This window comes from Rhodnius prolixus, unplaced genomic scaffold (genome assembly GCF_049639745.1).
Source record: "Rhodnius prolixus isolate KJV_2025 unplaced genomic scaffold, Rpr scaffold_3, whole genome shotgun sequence".
Lineage (NCBI taxonomy): Eukaryota > Metazoa > Arthropoda > Insecta > Hemiptera > Reduviidae > Rhodnius > Rhodnius prolixus.
The window spans coordinates 43,394,053-43,410,203 of NW_027411603.1; the positions used below are offsets into that span (position 1 = coordinate 43,394,053).

General features: G+C 32.2%; 1 protein-coding gene across 11 annotated transcripts in view; it reads left to right on the plus strand.

Moving 5' to 3' along the window:
- The window catches only part of LOC141452927 (uncharacterized), a 117,783-nt gene that overhangs the window by 71,771 nt on the left and 29,861 nt on the right, over positions 1-16,151 (plus strand). For 10 of the 11 annotated variants that reach the window (XR_012457683.1, XM_074125486.1, XM_074125484.1 and 7 more), the window contains 11 exons: positions 891-1,076; positions 1,836-1,954; positions 3,944-4,271; positions 4,347-4,601; positions 5,381-5,612; positions 7,872-7,999; positions 8,280-8,440; positions 9,299-9,497; positions 10,820-10,961; positions 13,462-13,685; positions 15,618-15,806. Coding sequence is in view for 10 of the 11 variants with exons in the window: in XM_074125486.1 (XP_073981587.1) it covers positions 891-1,076; positions 1,836-1,954; positions 3,944-4,271; positions 4,347-4,601; positions 5,381-5,612; positions 7,872-7,999; positions 8,280-8,440; positions 9,299-9,497; positions 10,820-10,961; positions 13,462-13,685; positions 15,618-15,806 (2,163 nt within the window). In the remaining variant the exon portion in view is untranslated. The remainder of the gene's footprint in view (positions 1-890; positions 1,077-1,835; positions 1,955-3,943; positions 4,272-4,346; positions 4,602-5,380; positions 5,613-7,871; positions 8,000-8,279; positions 8,441-9,298; positions 9,498-10,819; positions 10,962-13,461; positions 13,686-15,617; positions 15,807-16,151) is intronic. The other variant, XM_074125488.1, reaches the window with a different exon arrangement.

Below are 16,151 nucleotides of genomic sequence, written 5' to 3' on the forward strand. Positions count from 1 at the left end.
ATTCATGTAAAAATGTGCAATTTGTATATATAATTTATTTTTATCATTTTTTTTAAAAATTTGTTGGCTTTTCGCAATTTTTTCGAGAGTGCCTCAAAATACCTTCTTAACTGAAAACAACTTAAATATTTCTGTTCTTAGAAAAAATATATTGACTGTCGTCCTCCAAATTGCTAATTTATGTACTCGTATAATGTAACTAGTTACAACCATGGGTATCATAGGCTTATTAAAATGCCTATATTCCATTAGGCTTTCAACTTCTGCATTGTCCACAATAGGCAGTGCTGGTATCCTAAATTTTTAGGAAGGGTTAACCATAAAGTCAAGTGATTTCTAGGAACCTATTGATTTTTAAGAGTGAAAACAAATCACCTACCTAGCCTCACTTTGCATTAAAAATACCATTTTTTTTCACTATTGTGTACACTATTGCGACACAGATTACGACGCGGTTGCAATTTTGTACGTCTCCCGACTTAGGCGGTCTACAGTTGCAACACTGCAGGGCAAGGAACACGATTTAAAGTCAGAGTAATTCATTTATTTTTAATAACTGGTTCCCTAAGGTTTTATAATTTTTGTAAAACGGTTCGCGCGAACTGGTAAGATGCCATCACTGACACTAGGTTGTACTATTTTCATAAGGTGTAATTACTTTTCTTTAACATTCTTAGTGTCTTCATCCTTTAAAGCTTTGGAGCTTTTTTTTTTTTTATACCTCATGTCATAAGGTGCCTCTTTAAGGCTTTCAAATTATCATTAAATCAAAGATAGAATAAAGTAATACAATAAAATGTAATTTTGATGTTATGATTTGAGAATGTGTTTTATTATTTTACATTTTTGGCATGCACTACATGTTTTTTTTTTCTTTTTGTCATCTTCAGAAGGAGAGATGGTAGCTAATTATACGATTACTACATTGGAACCTCCCAAAAAAGGCGATTGCAAAACTCACCCTTTACCAACAGAAATTGGTGAAAAGATCAACATTACATGCAATGGAATTTCTTCTCAAAGACGTTCTCCTAAACTTAAATACGATATTTATGAGAAAGGAAAAGATAGATCACGTAAGCATAACAAAAATAATTATTTGAACTTTTAGATTTAATATTTATGTAGATTCACCGTTCAAGTAATAAATCCCGGTAGATATTGTTAATCCTGATTGATAGTATCGGTGTCGAAGATAAGTAAGAGATGATTTACTGGTTCAATATTATTTTTACCAATGCAATTCTGGTAAATGTAATTAAAATACATTATAAATGATTGTTGTTTACTTATTAAAGTTTCTAGTGATTTTAAAATTATTGTTATTTATTCCTTTCCTGTTTAATATTAGAACAAGCATACAATATATGTCCCATAAGTTAATTCTTTAAAAACATTTATTTAACCAAGTAAACTAAGAGAAACTTACCACCCAAAAAAAGCACTGTGTTGTACAATTAGGGAATATGAAACGAATATAAAAAGCTTTTCATTAGATGTAATTTTTATAAATTACAAAAAATAAAGTTTTAAATATTTTTAACAAAATATTTTAGGATTGCAAAGATATGATAGGATTGCATATGCGTGAATGATATATTATATACATGTGCACCAAACTAATAACCAAAAAATTAAAAACCAAATGAATTCGTGAAAGAATCCGTTTAATGGTGTTGCTAAGAAGTCATGGCTTTGATTTTGAAACTAGACCTTCAATATCCAATCATTTATTTACAATTTAATAGTTTCTATTGCAATTTTCAACTTGATGAAACCATAATAAAAATCTATTATATAAAATTGTACATATTAATTTTTTAAAAATATTTCAGTTAAATTTCTCGGTAGTACCCATAAACCCGAAGCTACAAATAAAACCTCTAACCCAAATATTGTAGTTAAAGTTACTGATCAAAAAGGAATGTCACGGACAAAAAACTCAGCAGTTATGGTATGTAATTACTTTGATTACCTTTTCTTTTTTGTATTGTCTGAAACTGTTTGGATATGCCTTTTTCACTTTCTGTTTGTTGTTATGATTATTATATTATTCTCTCTTCCCTTGAGAACTTGAGCAATTAAAAAGTATTTTTTACCCCAAAACACTTGGCTGATGTGGCGCATGTTAGAAGACTTTGCAGCTTAACTGAAGACTTTGGACTTATCTAACAATATTCGCAATCCCACGCCCAAGGAATAAGACATCGGCTACCCTTCTGAGAGAGAGGATCTTCTGGTCTTTACTTTGCCTTCGATCACAAAAATCAGATTATTTACGTCCAGGATTGACAGTTCGTTTTCCTCATCATGCCACAGTTCCTCCTGCCTACTGGCGAGGCATTTGTTCAGCTAAGACTACGAGGTCTGAGAGTAGCAAATACCAAGCATCTTCAATAACGAGCTGCCAAACATACTTTCAGTTTTGTATTCGGTTATTCTCAAAACAATTAACTCGGTATTACTAAATTAAAGGAAATAAAGAGAATTCGTACATAATTCTAGTGATTCATTTTCTGAAGATGGATGAAAATCCACAATTCGCCTCGAAATAAAAAAAATAAGGAACCTATTGCTGATGAAATCATTTATGTCAGCTTTGTTCCAACAGAACCTCGTCTGGTTTGGAACAAGTGTAATGTGAGAATGGTGTCCCAAGAAATTTCAAACCAATTTTTAGCCGTTAGTTTGGCTGTTTTCAACTAAAGTTAACTAACTTCAGACTGCTTAGAGATCGATCGGTCATTATAAGAACCAAACCATTATTATCGGTTATTACTCTGGGCTGAGCAATAGGTCGCACTTATCTGCTGATTGGAACATTATAAAAAAAATTTCAAAATTTTGTACGCATGCACTAAGGTAAATCGTTTCCACTGAACTCAAAGAGTTGTTTATGCTTCATAAGATAATTTAAAGTTAACCACTAATTGCAGCTTGAAACATACTTGAAATTTTTCAGCATTTTACATCCAACCGTTTGTTCGTTGAAGTTTAAAATGACACATTGTTCTACCCCATTTATGTATTGCTAAAAATAATTCTGGATTTTGTTAGATTACGTTACTTTTTTTTGTAAATTTATTTTCATCATGTGCGAAATCGTTAAAGAAGGAAACATTTATCGATAGCCCTTGACAAAAGTTCCATATATTTCACAAAATGGAATATAAGGCCAAACCATGCCAAAATGCAAGTTATTGTTTACGGGTCGAAGGCCGGTTGTGAATAGTTTAGTCCAAATTAACGGTAACTCCCTTCCGTGAAGTAATGAAGTTAAATACCTGGGGTTGGTGTTAGAATCAAAACTTACATTCACCTAACACATAAATAAAATACAGTTTGCTACAAAGCAGTAGGTATTATGTGCGATCTATTGTATTTCCTCTCTTAAACTCCTATGAAACTCTAGCATAGATTTTCTTAATAAAAAACTAATTTATTATCTACATATCCGACCCATACTTTTATATGCAGCCCCTGTGTGGTCTAATACTTGTCGCACCAACTGTGGGTAGTTACAGAGTCCAAAACAAATGTTTAAGGCTAGTTGAGTCATATCCCCGGTGGACACCCATAGATATCCGTGTATATTGTGTAGCACTTTATGTCAGCGTTTCTACATTTATCTATAGCGCTACGGACAAATTAGTAACTCCCTCTGCACATAGTCCTTACCCCCATTTAAAATGTATTGTAGACTATAAGTTCTCTTGGTTATTCAAAATAAAGCCCACAAGGCTAAAGCATAATTAATTCTAAAGCATAATTAATTTTTTTTTTTTTTTTTTTTAAATGTAAATTTGGACAGATTTATCAATGTAAATATTAAGGTTGTGGAGTGTAAATAGGCACTGCAGCCTGAAACCTCCTTTTTTACAATTTGTATCTATTTTAAATTGTAAATAAACTTCTAATTTCATTTCAAAAAAAAAAAAAAAAGATAAAGAAGGCTACCAAAAAAGAACAAAAAACGGGAACCAAAAAGGAAGATAAGAACCCGTGCCACTGTGGATATGGAGGATTTTGCCCGTGGGTCACATTTCATGATCCAAAAGAAGATTGTTTTTGTGAAAGAGTTAGCGGATCTCTATATACTTATTGCGCTCACTGTACTGAATATATGACGTGCAGATTAATTGATAAGTGTTTCCGTAGACCGTGTGCTTACGGTGGAACATGTTTTAAATCTTTCGGAAGTTTTTATTGTCACTGTGCTGAAGATCTTCTCAGTCAAAAGTGTCTCGAAGAGTTTCAACGAGGACAGAAGCGTAAGTATACGACTGTTAGGCGTTAGTAATTTTATTTTATTTCTTTATATTGAACTGTCCAAACATTTATTTCAGCATATAAAATCTTGAGAGGTCCAATGGTATTTTATCCCATTAATTACGAACGTAGCTGGCCAAGAGAGATGGATATAATGGTAACAGAAAGATTCGGAGATGACTTTCTATTGGTCGTTGATGACGGTGGTGGATTCGTTAGAAAATTCAATACTAGCCATTTCAAAAATTTGAATATAAGAAATAAATGTAACGAATTAAAAAAAAAAAACAAGTTTTATATTGATCCACTAGTGTGCAATTATTATCCTAAAAGTAAGTATAGTATTAGATCATTTAAAAAAATAATTCGCTAATTTAAATTAATAAATTTAAGTTGATTAATAATTAAAATTTTGTTGCACTGAAATACTTAAGAACTTTTACTTTGCCGTCCGTTTGCTTAGTACACGAAAAAAAAATAAAAATAAAAAAAAAAATTAGTAGTCACAATTGTATAAGATTTTACTGAACCTACTGCTATCAAGTGCAGTTACGGATAGCTAAAATAAAATAAGTAGCTGCTTGAGAGATTTTATCATTATTTAGGATTCGGTCAAAATAAAAAACAACTTTGTCTTTACGCCAATCTTCCAACAAATTTATAGTCTTCCTCAGGGCGTGGTTAAGTTACAAGATTTTATAATTTTTTTATGGTGCCGAAAGATCCTATGATAAAATTCTGCTCAGTGCAAAGGATAGTTAGTTCATTTTAAAAAAGTAAAATAAAAAAAGAATTGTGACATTGTAAAGAATTGAGAGAAGTTCGTAGCCTCGAGAGGGTCTTCATTTCCTAATATTTCGTCATTGTTCAGTCTGATGATCTAGTCCAAAGTAGAGGAGTGGAGACAAATTACTTATAAATAACTTTGTTTTTAAAATTTTACTTTTTGTACTTACTGTTTTTCAATAGTGAATGTATTTGAAAGGAGTTACTTTTTTTATTATTATTATAATACTGTAAGTTTTGTCATTATTCAGATTGATTAAGCTTGAATATTTTTCATTCTTAATAAATTTAGGATAAATATTTACATTTACTTTTTTTATTGCAGAAGCAGTAATGACTTTAACACTTATTCTTCGATATCCGATAACATCAATGACACTAAGTGCTCTCAGATCAGCAGTTCCTAGTAATAACCGACGGCTATTGGGTAGAGTAGATAACGTAACAATTACAATGTTGAATAAAGGTTTAGTTGAATATAGAGAGATATATCCTTTCGTGACTTCGTATGACCCAGAAACAGTAAATTGCCAAAAGGATATAGTTTTAAAACATTGGTATGCCTCAAAAAGTTTTTCATCTGATACTACGGTAAATCAAATATAAACGGTAATTTTGCTATTCTTCTTAGAGTGCAGGTCCTATCTAGATAATGTTGTGTGAAGTAGATGTTTGGTTTATGAGGAGTGGGGGAACCGGTCTGGTTAGCGTTCAAGGTCGCCATTGCCGTCAGTACAGCCATAACCGAGCAAGAGGTCCCTTCGTCTGTTGCGCAGCGGATTATCATGAAGTTTTTAATCACTGAAGGCGTTAAACCGTCGGAAATTTTAACTCGTTTGCGGGTACAGTTTGGGGACAGTACACTGTCTCAGAATCGTGTTTGCGTGGGCGGACGAGAACGGGTTGAAAACGGAAGTCATGATCGACGCCCAAGAACAAGCCTTACAGATGACAATATTCGTGCCGTTCGAGAGCTTACTGAACGTGATCGCCGGTTAATCGTGGAAGAAATTTCATCAGAAGTGAGTATCAGCTATGGAAGAGTTCAATCCATAATCACTGATCAACTCGGTTTCAGAAAAATTAGTGCTCGATGGGTTCCGAGGTTATTGACTGAAAACCAAAAACAGGTCAGGTCGCCCACGCAAACACACGATTCTGAGACATTCTGACAGTGTACTGTCCCCAAACTGTGCCCGCAAACGAGTTAAAATTTCTGACGGTTTAACGCCTTCAGTGATTAAAAACTTTATGATAATCCGCTGCGCAACAGACGAAAGGACCTCTTGCTCGGTCATAGCTGTACTGACGGCAATGGTGACCTTGAACGCTAACCAGACCGGTTCCCCCTCCCCTCATAAACCACACATCTACTCCACACAACATTATCTAGGTAGGACCTGCACTCTAAGAAGAATAGCAAAATTACCGTTTATATTTGATTTACCCTCGTATTATTACATAGGAAAACATGATCTTGTGTTAAAGAATTATAAATCTGCAATGATTTATCTTTTGAATTTATGTATGGTTAATTTTTGAGCTTTTATCGTACGTAACCTTGTATCTTTACATAAGCGACAAAAATACCAATAACAGCCTTCTAAGTAGCTTAAACTGTTTTAAATAAGCTAAAATTTGAACAAAAAACTAATTTCCTAAACTAACTAACTAAAGATATTTATTGAGATCTTTGAAATATAGCTAAGTTCGTCCTTAAGTTTAATGACGTACTCTTCATCACGAGATCTGTACTCTTATTTTCTCTTTGATACTAAACGAAGGAACTTATAAATAACTCTTAGTTATTTAACGCTCATTTTAATAGAACTGCAAGAATTTCCTTCTCCTTCTCAACTTTTCTACTTTATCTTTTACAGAAAAAGATAAAAAAATTGTCAAAGTTGGGTGTTTTACAACGGTACGCTTTTTCGTGCAGTTTTTGACGATCAACCCTTTTACAAATGTCCTACCGGACAGTTTTAATGAGTCCCGGCTCCTGTTACAAATGATGTAAAATTGGATTTAAGGTGTGACACAACGTAATGGATGTAATTCTCGTGGCACCTCCTCGCTCAAACTAGCAAACCTGTGCTCTCATAATGAACTACCGATCATCTCGAGGTCTGTACCCTTATTTTGTTCTATAAGACAGCTGTCAGTCAGACTTACCACACTGATATGTACTTAAGCGTACCCAACCGTTTGTATTTAGCAAAGACTTCTTTTTGTGAAAAATTACTCAGGTGTGGATTCTACTAAATCTATCTTAGACAGTCACTTAATTATTTATATTAATAAGACTCGGAATTGCTTTGAATAAGAAAATCTTAAACTGCGTGCAATGATATTCAGATAAAATGCTGGGGATGTTCTAGTACAAATTGAAAAGTAAGAATAAAATTAGGCTGGACGTGTTGTTAGCGTGTTAGTTAATAAACTAGTAACATTCAATTAATATTTGCCTAAAACCCTTAAAATTCAATGATAAAGAAGCTTAAAATATATTTTTTCAACATCCGTTGAAAACATAGATTCAATTTAGGTTTGACAATACTTTATGTAAGCAACTTCTGCAAATTTTCGAAACATGTGAATTAAACTGGTTAGAGAGCTGGAAAGTCATTCAATTTGTGTTTTTTTCTACTTCCTTTGATAGAAACGAGCAAATTTATATTTACATATGTTATTAATCAATAAGGATGCTTAACTGAAGACGGTTCAATATATCGGGAATTCACTATTTATATGATACATGTAATAGTGATTAAATATGTGCCCTAAATAATCTATTTTATTTTATCCCCCCTACCTAGTTCTATGAATCACAACAACCCGACAATATATCGAAGAATCGAACCCGTTCAGCTGGAGTTAACTTTGGCTCCTATTTATAATTGTGGCCCAGCTTATTCTCAAGAAGCTAAATGGACTATTTTTCAAGGTAAGTCACAGAGTTTCTCGTACTAAGAGAGAGATGACGTTTTATTGTTTGTACAGATTTATATATATTTAAAAAAAAACTTTTTATTCTTTGATGGCGTGAGTGGAAGAATATAGTATAATATAATATGGTATTATTATATTAGATCTTGTGTTCTGAGCAATAGGGTTCTGAGGCTAGTTTAATGTAAAACGTTCTTTTAACAGCAAAATTGTAAGGTCACAATTCGGTCTCTAATTGTGTTTTCTTTGACGGACAGTTAAGATCTTTTGCTTCACAGATGGGGAGATAATTACAGATAAAAGCCAACTACCTGTCGTCTCTGGATCCAATGCAAATTTTGAACCATTTCAACTAAATAACGGTACTTACATGATGGAAGCTGAATTGACTGAAACAGGAAGCTTTGGAAATATAACTAAAATCACCAGTTTTAATCGGGTAAATAAATAATGAGTAACGTGATTCTATTTATTGTCTGCATTCTCAACGTAGTTTAAATTAGATTAGATTCCGTGGGATTTGTACAAATCAGATTCTGCTTCTTCGACTCAGCGGGATTGTTGTGGCACCTTATATTTAGATCACCTCTCCAATCTGTTTTATCAGACTTAGGAGTTTAGAAGTAGTCTTAGGTGAAGCTTGAAGGCAAGGAGTTTTTCTTTTTATTTATTTTTTTTCTTTCTGAGAAGCCTACACAGGCTATCCGTAAAAAAGACCAGTGTGTATTTACTTAGTCTACACGGGTCAAGATAAAAAGATTTAAGAAAAGTAATGGTTTTGAACCCTAAATGAAATTAATAGTTTTAAAAATGAAATTACTTTTAAATCACCTACCCCGAAATTCTGGGCCCATCTCTAGCTGGCCTCAAGTCGGCATCTAAACTTGAGTTCTTGAGACATGCTGGCATATACTTATACACCATATAATCGCACAAACATATCCATTTCTTAAAAAATTTCACACTCAGTGATTTTCGCGATATTCCCGGTAAAAACTCATGATAGTTAATCCTCATATGAATGGATTAGAACACTGCCTATCATGGAATGGGAACACAAAGTGAAAACTGCCTAACTCAATAAAAAATTTACAGAAAATACTAAGTTATTCAGTTGAAATTTTAATATTAATATCCTTATTATTTTAGGCGATGCCTTCTACATACAGAAAATGTTAGTGAGATAGTATTTTAAATTTGAAAATGGTTTTAAAAAGTGCAACGAAGAGAAACCAATTCAAAAAAGTATTTTGCTATGAGATCAACATAAAATAGCAGCTTTTTTTATTTTTTCTAGTGCTGGTTTAAAATTGTGTTTGTACCACCTACTGTTCTTCAAACTACTTCTGAACGTTATAAAGTACCATGTGGTGTTGACATTATCTTCCAAATAAAGAATGTAATCGATAACAATTACCCAGTGGGTAGCAAAAAATTAGCTTATATTTGGACTTGCGATAAACAAGAAGATGTTTGCGAAGAGTTTATTTCATATGGTAAAGCAAGCTTTTAATTTTAAATCTTGAGTTACATGTTTGAAACATTAGGCCACTTACTAAGACTTTCAACTTAATTATCTATATTTTAATTTCTTTTTGACTAAATTTATTGGTGGATTGTTTTCTCTTTCAATTTGATGGTTTAAAACTCACTAGTACTATTGTGTTGCCTGATATAAGATAAAAGATAAGATATCTTTGATCGGCCTATAACAGTGCAGCTTGGATACAAAATACAAACAATGTTGACAACCAAGTACTTCAAATGAAGCTAAGTAAAAGGTTGAAGTTTAATGTTATACCAACGTTTGGATGAAATCAAACGTTTTAATATTTGTTGTGGATGGAGTCTAACATTAATAATTATTTAATTGTAACAGACTGACAGCTTAGAGGCAACAGTTCACATTTAACAGCGTTTGTACAAAGATACATCAAGTAGTACTTCAGTGGGCAGATCTACTAAGATTGTAGATTGTAGGTTGTATTGGACAGATACTTGTTCATATTTTATAAAAATCTTTTGAAGTTGATATTGAAGTTTTTATTTCCTAAGTTTAGTGAAGTCTGACAGCCTGCCTTGGACATTTGAAACTTGACTGTTTGCCTTGGGAAATTCAGGAAGCAGTGATATTGACAAATTTAATCTTCATGAGTGAAGAATTTCTCGGAATCAGATGCCTTATTTTCTAATGGGATGGAAATTTAAAATTTAAAGCATGCGAATCACACCATTAGCTTTACCAATAGCTTCTATTAATTTTTTTTTTTTTTTTAAATTTGTTGCACTGGGTAACGTAATAATAATATTCCAGTAAATTTCAGTATTTGTGTCATTAAATTCTTAAATTGAAACGAAATGCTTGAAAAATATTTAGAGGAATCTGAACATTGTTAGTTTAGGAATCAGAACAAGTAAGGGAGTATTGGAAAAGCATTCACTAAGAAGACTGTAAATTAACCAAAAAAATAAAAATTAGTTTAATGAACATAATGCTCAAAATAAAAATTAGATAATCCTACAATATAGAATTTTCTTTTTGCTTACCAAAATCATGCAATTGTGTATCCAAAAACAATTCTTTTCTGCAAGATTTCAAATTAAAAGTGATGCTTATGTCAAGGTTGGTCAAATTGGACAAGTTGACGACATTGTTGTGCTACAAGTTGATCGTCTGATGCTTGCTAATACTATAAACTATAGTTATTCTAAGCTGAAAGAATATGTTGCAATTAAGTGGATAGTTATTATATATTCTAATTGTATCACAACAATTTTATATACATGTATTTGTGATTCATTTTTTATCAACTTCTAGATCCGTACTTTAATCTGAATGGATTTTATTGCAACGCAACTTACTCATTCAAGTTGAAACTAGTTAGTGTTGGAACGGATACGGATCCATCTTACATTACGACAACGGTTGATATTGAACCAAAGAATGACTTGAGTATACGGTATGTCAACATTTTATTTTACTTTGTTTTTGCGAATTATTTCATGTATCTTATATTACATCAAATTCATTGCTAGGATTTTGTTTTGACCATTTTTACCTGTTAATGGCCAACAAACCACCAAACTTGAGACAAAATTGTCAGAACACTAGCTGGCATTAGTGAATTCTTATAAAGTAAATGTAATTGCATAGTACTTTTTTTTTTTTATCATTGTTTAGAATTTACTCAATTTTTACTCTCTTATACGTACGTACTTTGTTTTTATGATTTTATTGAAGCATTCGGAATTTGGAAGCAATTAAGTATTTTTAAACCTAACTTATCTTTTCTTTAATGGTGCTGATTTTCTTTTTAAATGTGTACTTTTTTCCTTTTTGCTTTAGAAACATCTTTTATGCATGCAGTGAAGACAATGTCAAGATATTCAACTGCTAAAAATGGCCGTTATAATTGTTTCTCTTTTTATATAGATCTGCTGTGCTTAAAAGTATCTTCGATTAATGTATGACAAAAGACACCAATGACCTCAGATATCGACGTCATATAAATGTATATTATTAAAGTAGGAGAATTCAATACAAGATTCTACATTTTTCTACCAAACCACTATTGGTGCTTTCTTCTTTTTATTTATAAATTTATTTATTTCTCATTTCAAGAACTACAAATATATATATTCAACAATGTAAAATATGTAAGTAAATACTTCTTTGCCAAAAAAAGAAACGTGGAAAGAATAAGCAAAAAGTAAACAAAAACTAGATGGAAGAGAAAACATTGTGCAACTCCAAATTTAAAATTACTCCTTTTTTTAAAAAATAAAATAAATATTTCTGTTTTTAATAAACTTTACAAACGAGACTATCATTAGTTTTGGTTTTCAAATTCCGTACATATGCAAATAGCATCATTAATATAAATTCAATTAGGGCGTTTAAATCAATTTCTATCTCTGTATGTTGACTCGTATTAAGAAAACTAATTAAAAATTGTTCAAGTTTTGGGAAACTTAAATTATCATAATTTTTATCAAAAATGTAGCAAATGGCTCTGGAGTACGAAGAGATAATGTTTGAAATGATATAATGCTTCATTTTCAGTCAAAAGATGAGAATTCGTTATGATTTCTACAATCCATTACGAAGCTAACATTTTCTATATCATATATAGCAGAAATAATAGTGAACGAATCAATAAAAAGAACAACTTGAAGAGGCTTTTTTTGCACGTGTTTGATGGCTAAGGGGACGGCGGCGATTTCTTCCTCTAAATTTGATGCTAATCTGCTGACTGGTAATCTGAAAATTGACGCTGATACACCCGGCATTCCATTAGCTTGATTGCTGAACTGTAGGTGTGGAAGACAGTCAAAGTGGGGATTGATTTTCGCACTTGCGTTATCATGATTAAATGCTTTACACTACCACTGTTAATTTAACTGACGCAAGTACTGACAGGACACGGAAGAACCAGACACTGATAAACTATACTGTTATAGGTTTCATATAATGAACGACAACTGCTGCCCTTGCGACAACACTACAGAACAAACTTGGGCCCACATGATATGCCCACTTCTGGACCGATACAGACATCTAATAAACACATTACGACAACGGGACTCAACTGGTCCATCGCAAAATCTTAACTTCTTTCAAGAGACTATTTGCCATCATGAGACAAATTCATACATTCAATACCAATAGACATTTTTTTGACTAGACTGACTGAAATTTTTGATGAACATTGTATATATTAATGTATTGTATATAAATATTGTGATATGTATATGTATTGTAAAGTAGCATAATGTATTATAAATGTATATATATTGTATATTATTGTGTATTATGTGTTGTATTAATGTATATTAGATATTGTATGTATAAATATTTATTGGTTTTAGTGACCGTAAAAATATATTAAAGGATTTAAATTGGCGAGGAATCGGTCCTAATAAAAACAACAACTCATCTTATTGCCAACGTTTCGACAAATATATTGCCTTCTTTAGGGCGTGGCTATGCGGGTTGGTTGAGTCACAGAAAACTGTAAAGAAAACTGTTTTCTGTAACTCAACCAACCTGCATAGCCACGCCCTGAAGAAGGCAATATATTTTCGAAACGTTGGCAAAAAAGACGAGTTGTTTTTATTTGGACTGATACCTCACCAATTTGAATCCTTAATATTGTATATATCATTCTGAAGTATCATGTACATTTAGTTTATTATTTAATTAATGACCATCTGCGGCGTAGTAAAGGTTTGCACAGCTTTTGTTTTTATTCCATTTACTTTTTTTCTGCAATTTACTTTGTATTTATTTTTAATGATTTAAGGCGCGTCAACATCTGAGGTTATTGGCGCCCGGAGCTTTTTATCTCAATAAAGCTTGGTTGAGTCTACAGGCGCTGATAGGCAGGAATACTTATGATTTATATTTTGTGGTTGGCGTTTAGCATTCTGTTTTTATTAAGAATTATAATATTCACACAGTTGCCGTAGTAACTGCAATAAGAAAAGTAATCCTGGATTACAAATACATCTGCAAGCTCAAGAAGTAGCTGAAGATAAAAATTATCCATTTGTATGGAGCTGCGTACAGGAAGATGGAACTCCCATTCCCTTGGAAAACTTGAGGGAAAGAAGTGCTGAAGAAGACCTGTTTTTAAAACCAAACGCGTTGAAGGCTAATTCTACATATAAATGTACTGTAACAAGTAAGTATTTGGTTCTTTTTTAGTAAAATCCGTTAAAAAAATAAATAAATTTTGCTCGGTCAAAAAGTGCCGATACTCATCTCACTTTCCCTTCCCTGCGGCAATGTCTCTGGCGGCGGCACTTTCATCGCTTCTCTCACCCCCTCCTTTCACTAGAAACTTTTGCTCCTCCTCTAATTTTCCTACACTTTCTCCCTTCTCTAAATTCATAATTAAATTTTATTTTTATTTCTGTTTTTATCATTAGTAACTTATAATCTTATATAATGACTTATGGGCGCAAAGAATTAGGTACCCGAGCCAGATAGTCTGCTTACTTGTTTAAATTCTGCAATATCTCTTAGGAAAGGCAGAACCTAGCCAACCACTTAATCCGGAAAAAGAGGAAGTAAGAGTCCGTTCCTAAATAATGGCTTTAGGCAATTCGTTCTTACATTCAACTTTATCAACATCATCGCCTTTGAACTGGATACTTATTAGAGAAATTTCAAGTATTAAGTTTTTTTAGCTAAAAGACAAGTATAAGCTAAAAAGAGTAACTATAACATTTTAGCGAGGGCGGCAGAGAAGTTAACATATTTTACCAGAGGGTGCAGTAAGGTTAGTTGGGACAGAAAGATTGTTAGTCTGGAATGAAAACCGATGTACTTCTAATATAAAACATTTCGAGCTGAGGTGTCAACATTTAGATTTGAAATCAACAGAAACATGTAAAATGGGTGAAGATTATGTGTACCTATGCCTTTCTAATGTAATTAAATAATTCCTATGCCTTTCTAATGTAATTAAATAATTCATTTTTGGAATTTATTGGTTGTTGTATTAATATCGCAGAGTTTCTGCAACCTTTATATGTAATATAATACTTGTAAGTATGAAAATTTTGGTATTTTGAAGATGATTATGGAAATTCATATAAGATAAAAAACCAATTCGCCAATTCTGAGCTCCCTAAAACCAATCGGCATTCCCAGGTGAAATCGTAAGTTACATGAGAAACGTTTATTCAGTTGCGTGTAGAATAATCTATTATTTTTTTTTTTAAATATTCAATTAACAATTACGACCAAAGGCAGGTAATAGTTGACGCATTTGGAGTGGATAAGATTTTGGAGAGTAAAAACTACTAATTTAAAGCGAAAGTACTATTTTTTTTCTAAGTTGAGACAAACGAACAAAATAGTAATAATAGCTTGAGAATTCTAAAACCAACAACCAATGAATTTATATTACAACCAAGAATTTTAATTGTAATTGAATATTTGGTTTTATCTGTGACTATCGATATCTTATTAAAGTAATCGCCTATTTTTTCAGGCGTGGCTTAATGTCCAACTACCAATTAGGTAGTTGACTTTATTCATACTTAAATATAAACAATTTTTTCTCACAAAAAAAAAGTAGTCATACACGGGATTCGAACTGGGGATCTCCCATTCACAAAGCCCCGCTCTTGATCACTAGACCAACACCCGCGCCCCACAATTCTTATTTACTTAATGTTATTTTCTAATACCATTTTGGTGACGAGCTTCCTTCATTAGTGTTCGAAACCTTCTTTGTCTTAAAGTCTCCTTAATTAGTCCACATCAATTTGGTATTTCCCAGGTAGTTTTAGTTTTCCTCTACGTGCTGTAGAACTTGCGCCCATCCTCATCAGCTTTCCGAACCAAATCCCAGCCCTTGTACTCTTAGAAGCTCCTCCATAGGTTTTTCTTTGAGAGAAGATCCGATTATCGCATTTCTAACTCTGTCTCGTTGTTTTTGAATATCTATTAAACGAAAACGAAGTATAAAATTAATTAGTCTCATACTTATTAAATAATATTTTTTGGATTTTTTTTTTTTAATTTAGTGCTAAGAATTTTTATGTACTATACTTTTTTTTAAAACCCTTTCTAATATAATATATTTTCGTTTGTGATGTAACAGAAGAAGATATGGAAGCTAATGTTACGATTATTACTATGGAAACTCCTACTAAAGGAACTTGTAAAATTAATCCATCACCAGCAGTTATTGGTCAAGAGGTCAATGTTACATGCACAGGCTTTAAAGCACCCGAAGGCACTTCTCCTAAACTTAAGTACGAAATTTATGAGAAAGATGAGAATGGATCACGTAAGCATCGAAAAATAATTATTCAAATTTCATAGATCACGATATTCTTTAGATATATTTTTATACATGTACTTAAAAGAGAGCAGAGGCTCACTAAAGAAGACCTTTGTATCGCATGAATAAAAATAAGTAAAATTTTGTATAATCGCATTTCGTTGTAATTAATAAATATTAGATTCCTTACAAATTGAAGATTAACAAATAGGGTCCTTCTACAGCAAGGCGGCCTCCCACTGTAACGGCTTTTAGTGTGTGTGTGTGAATTTGATACCACAAAAAAATTCTCATAATACTAGAGACCAAACGAATATGTTGAAAAATAAAAATGCGTTTAAAGGCTTTTAG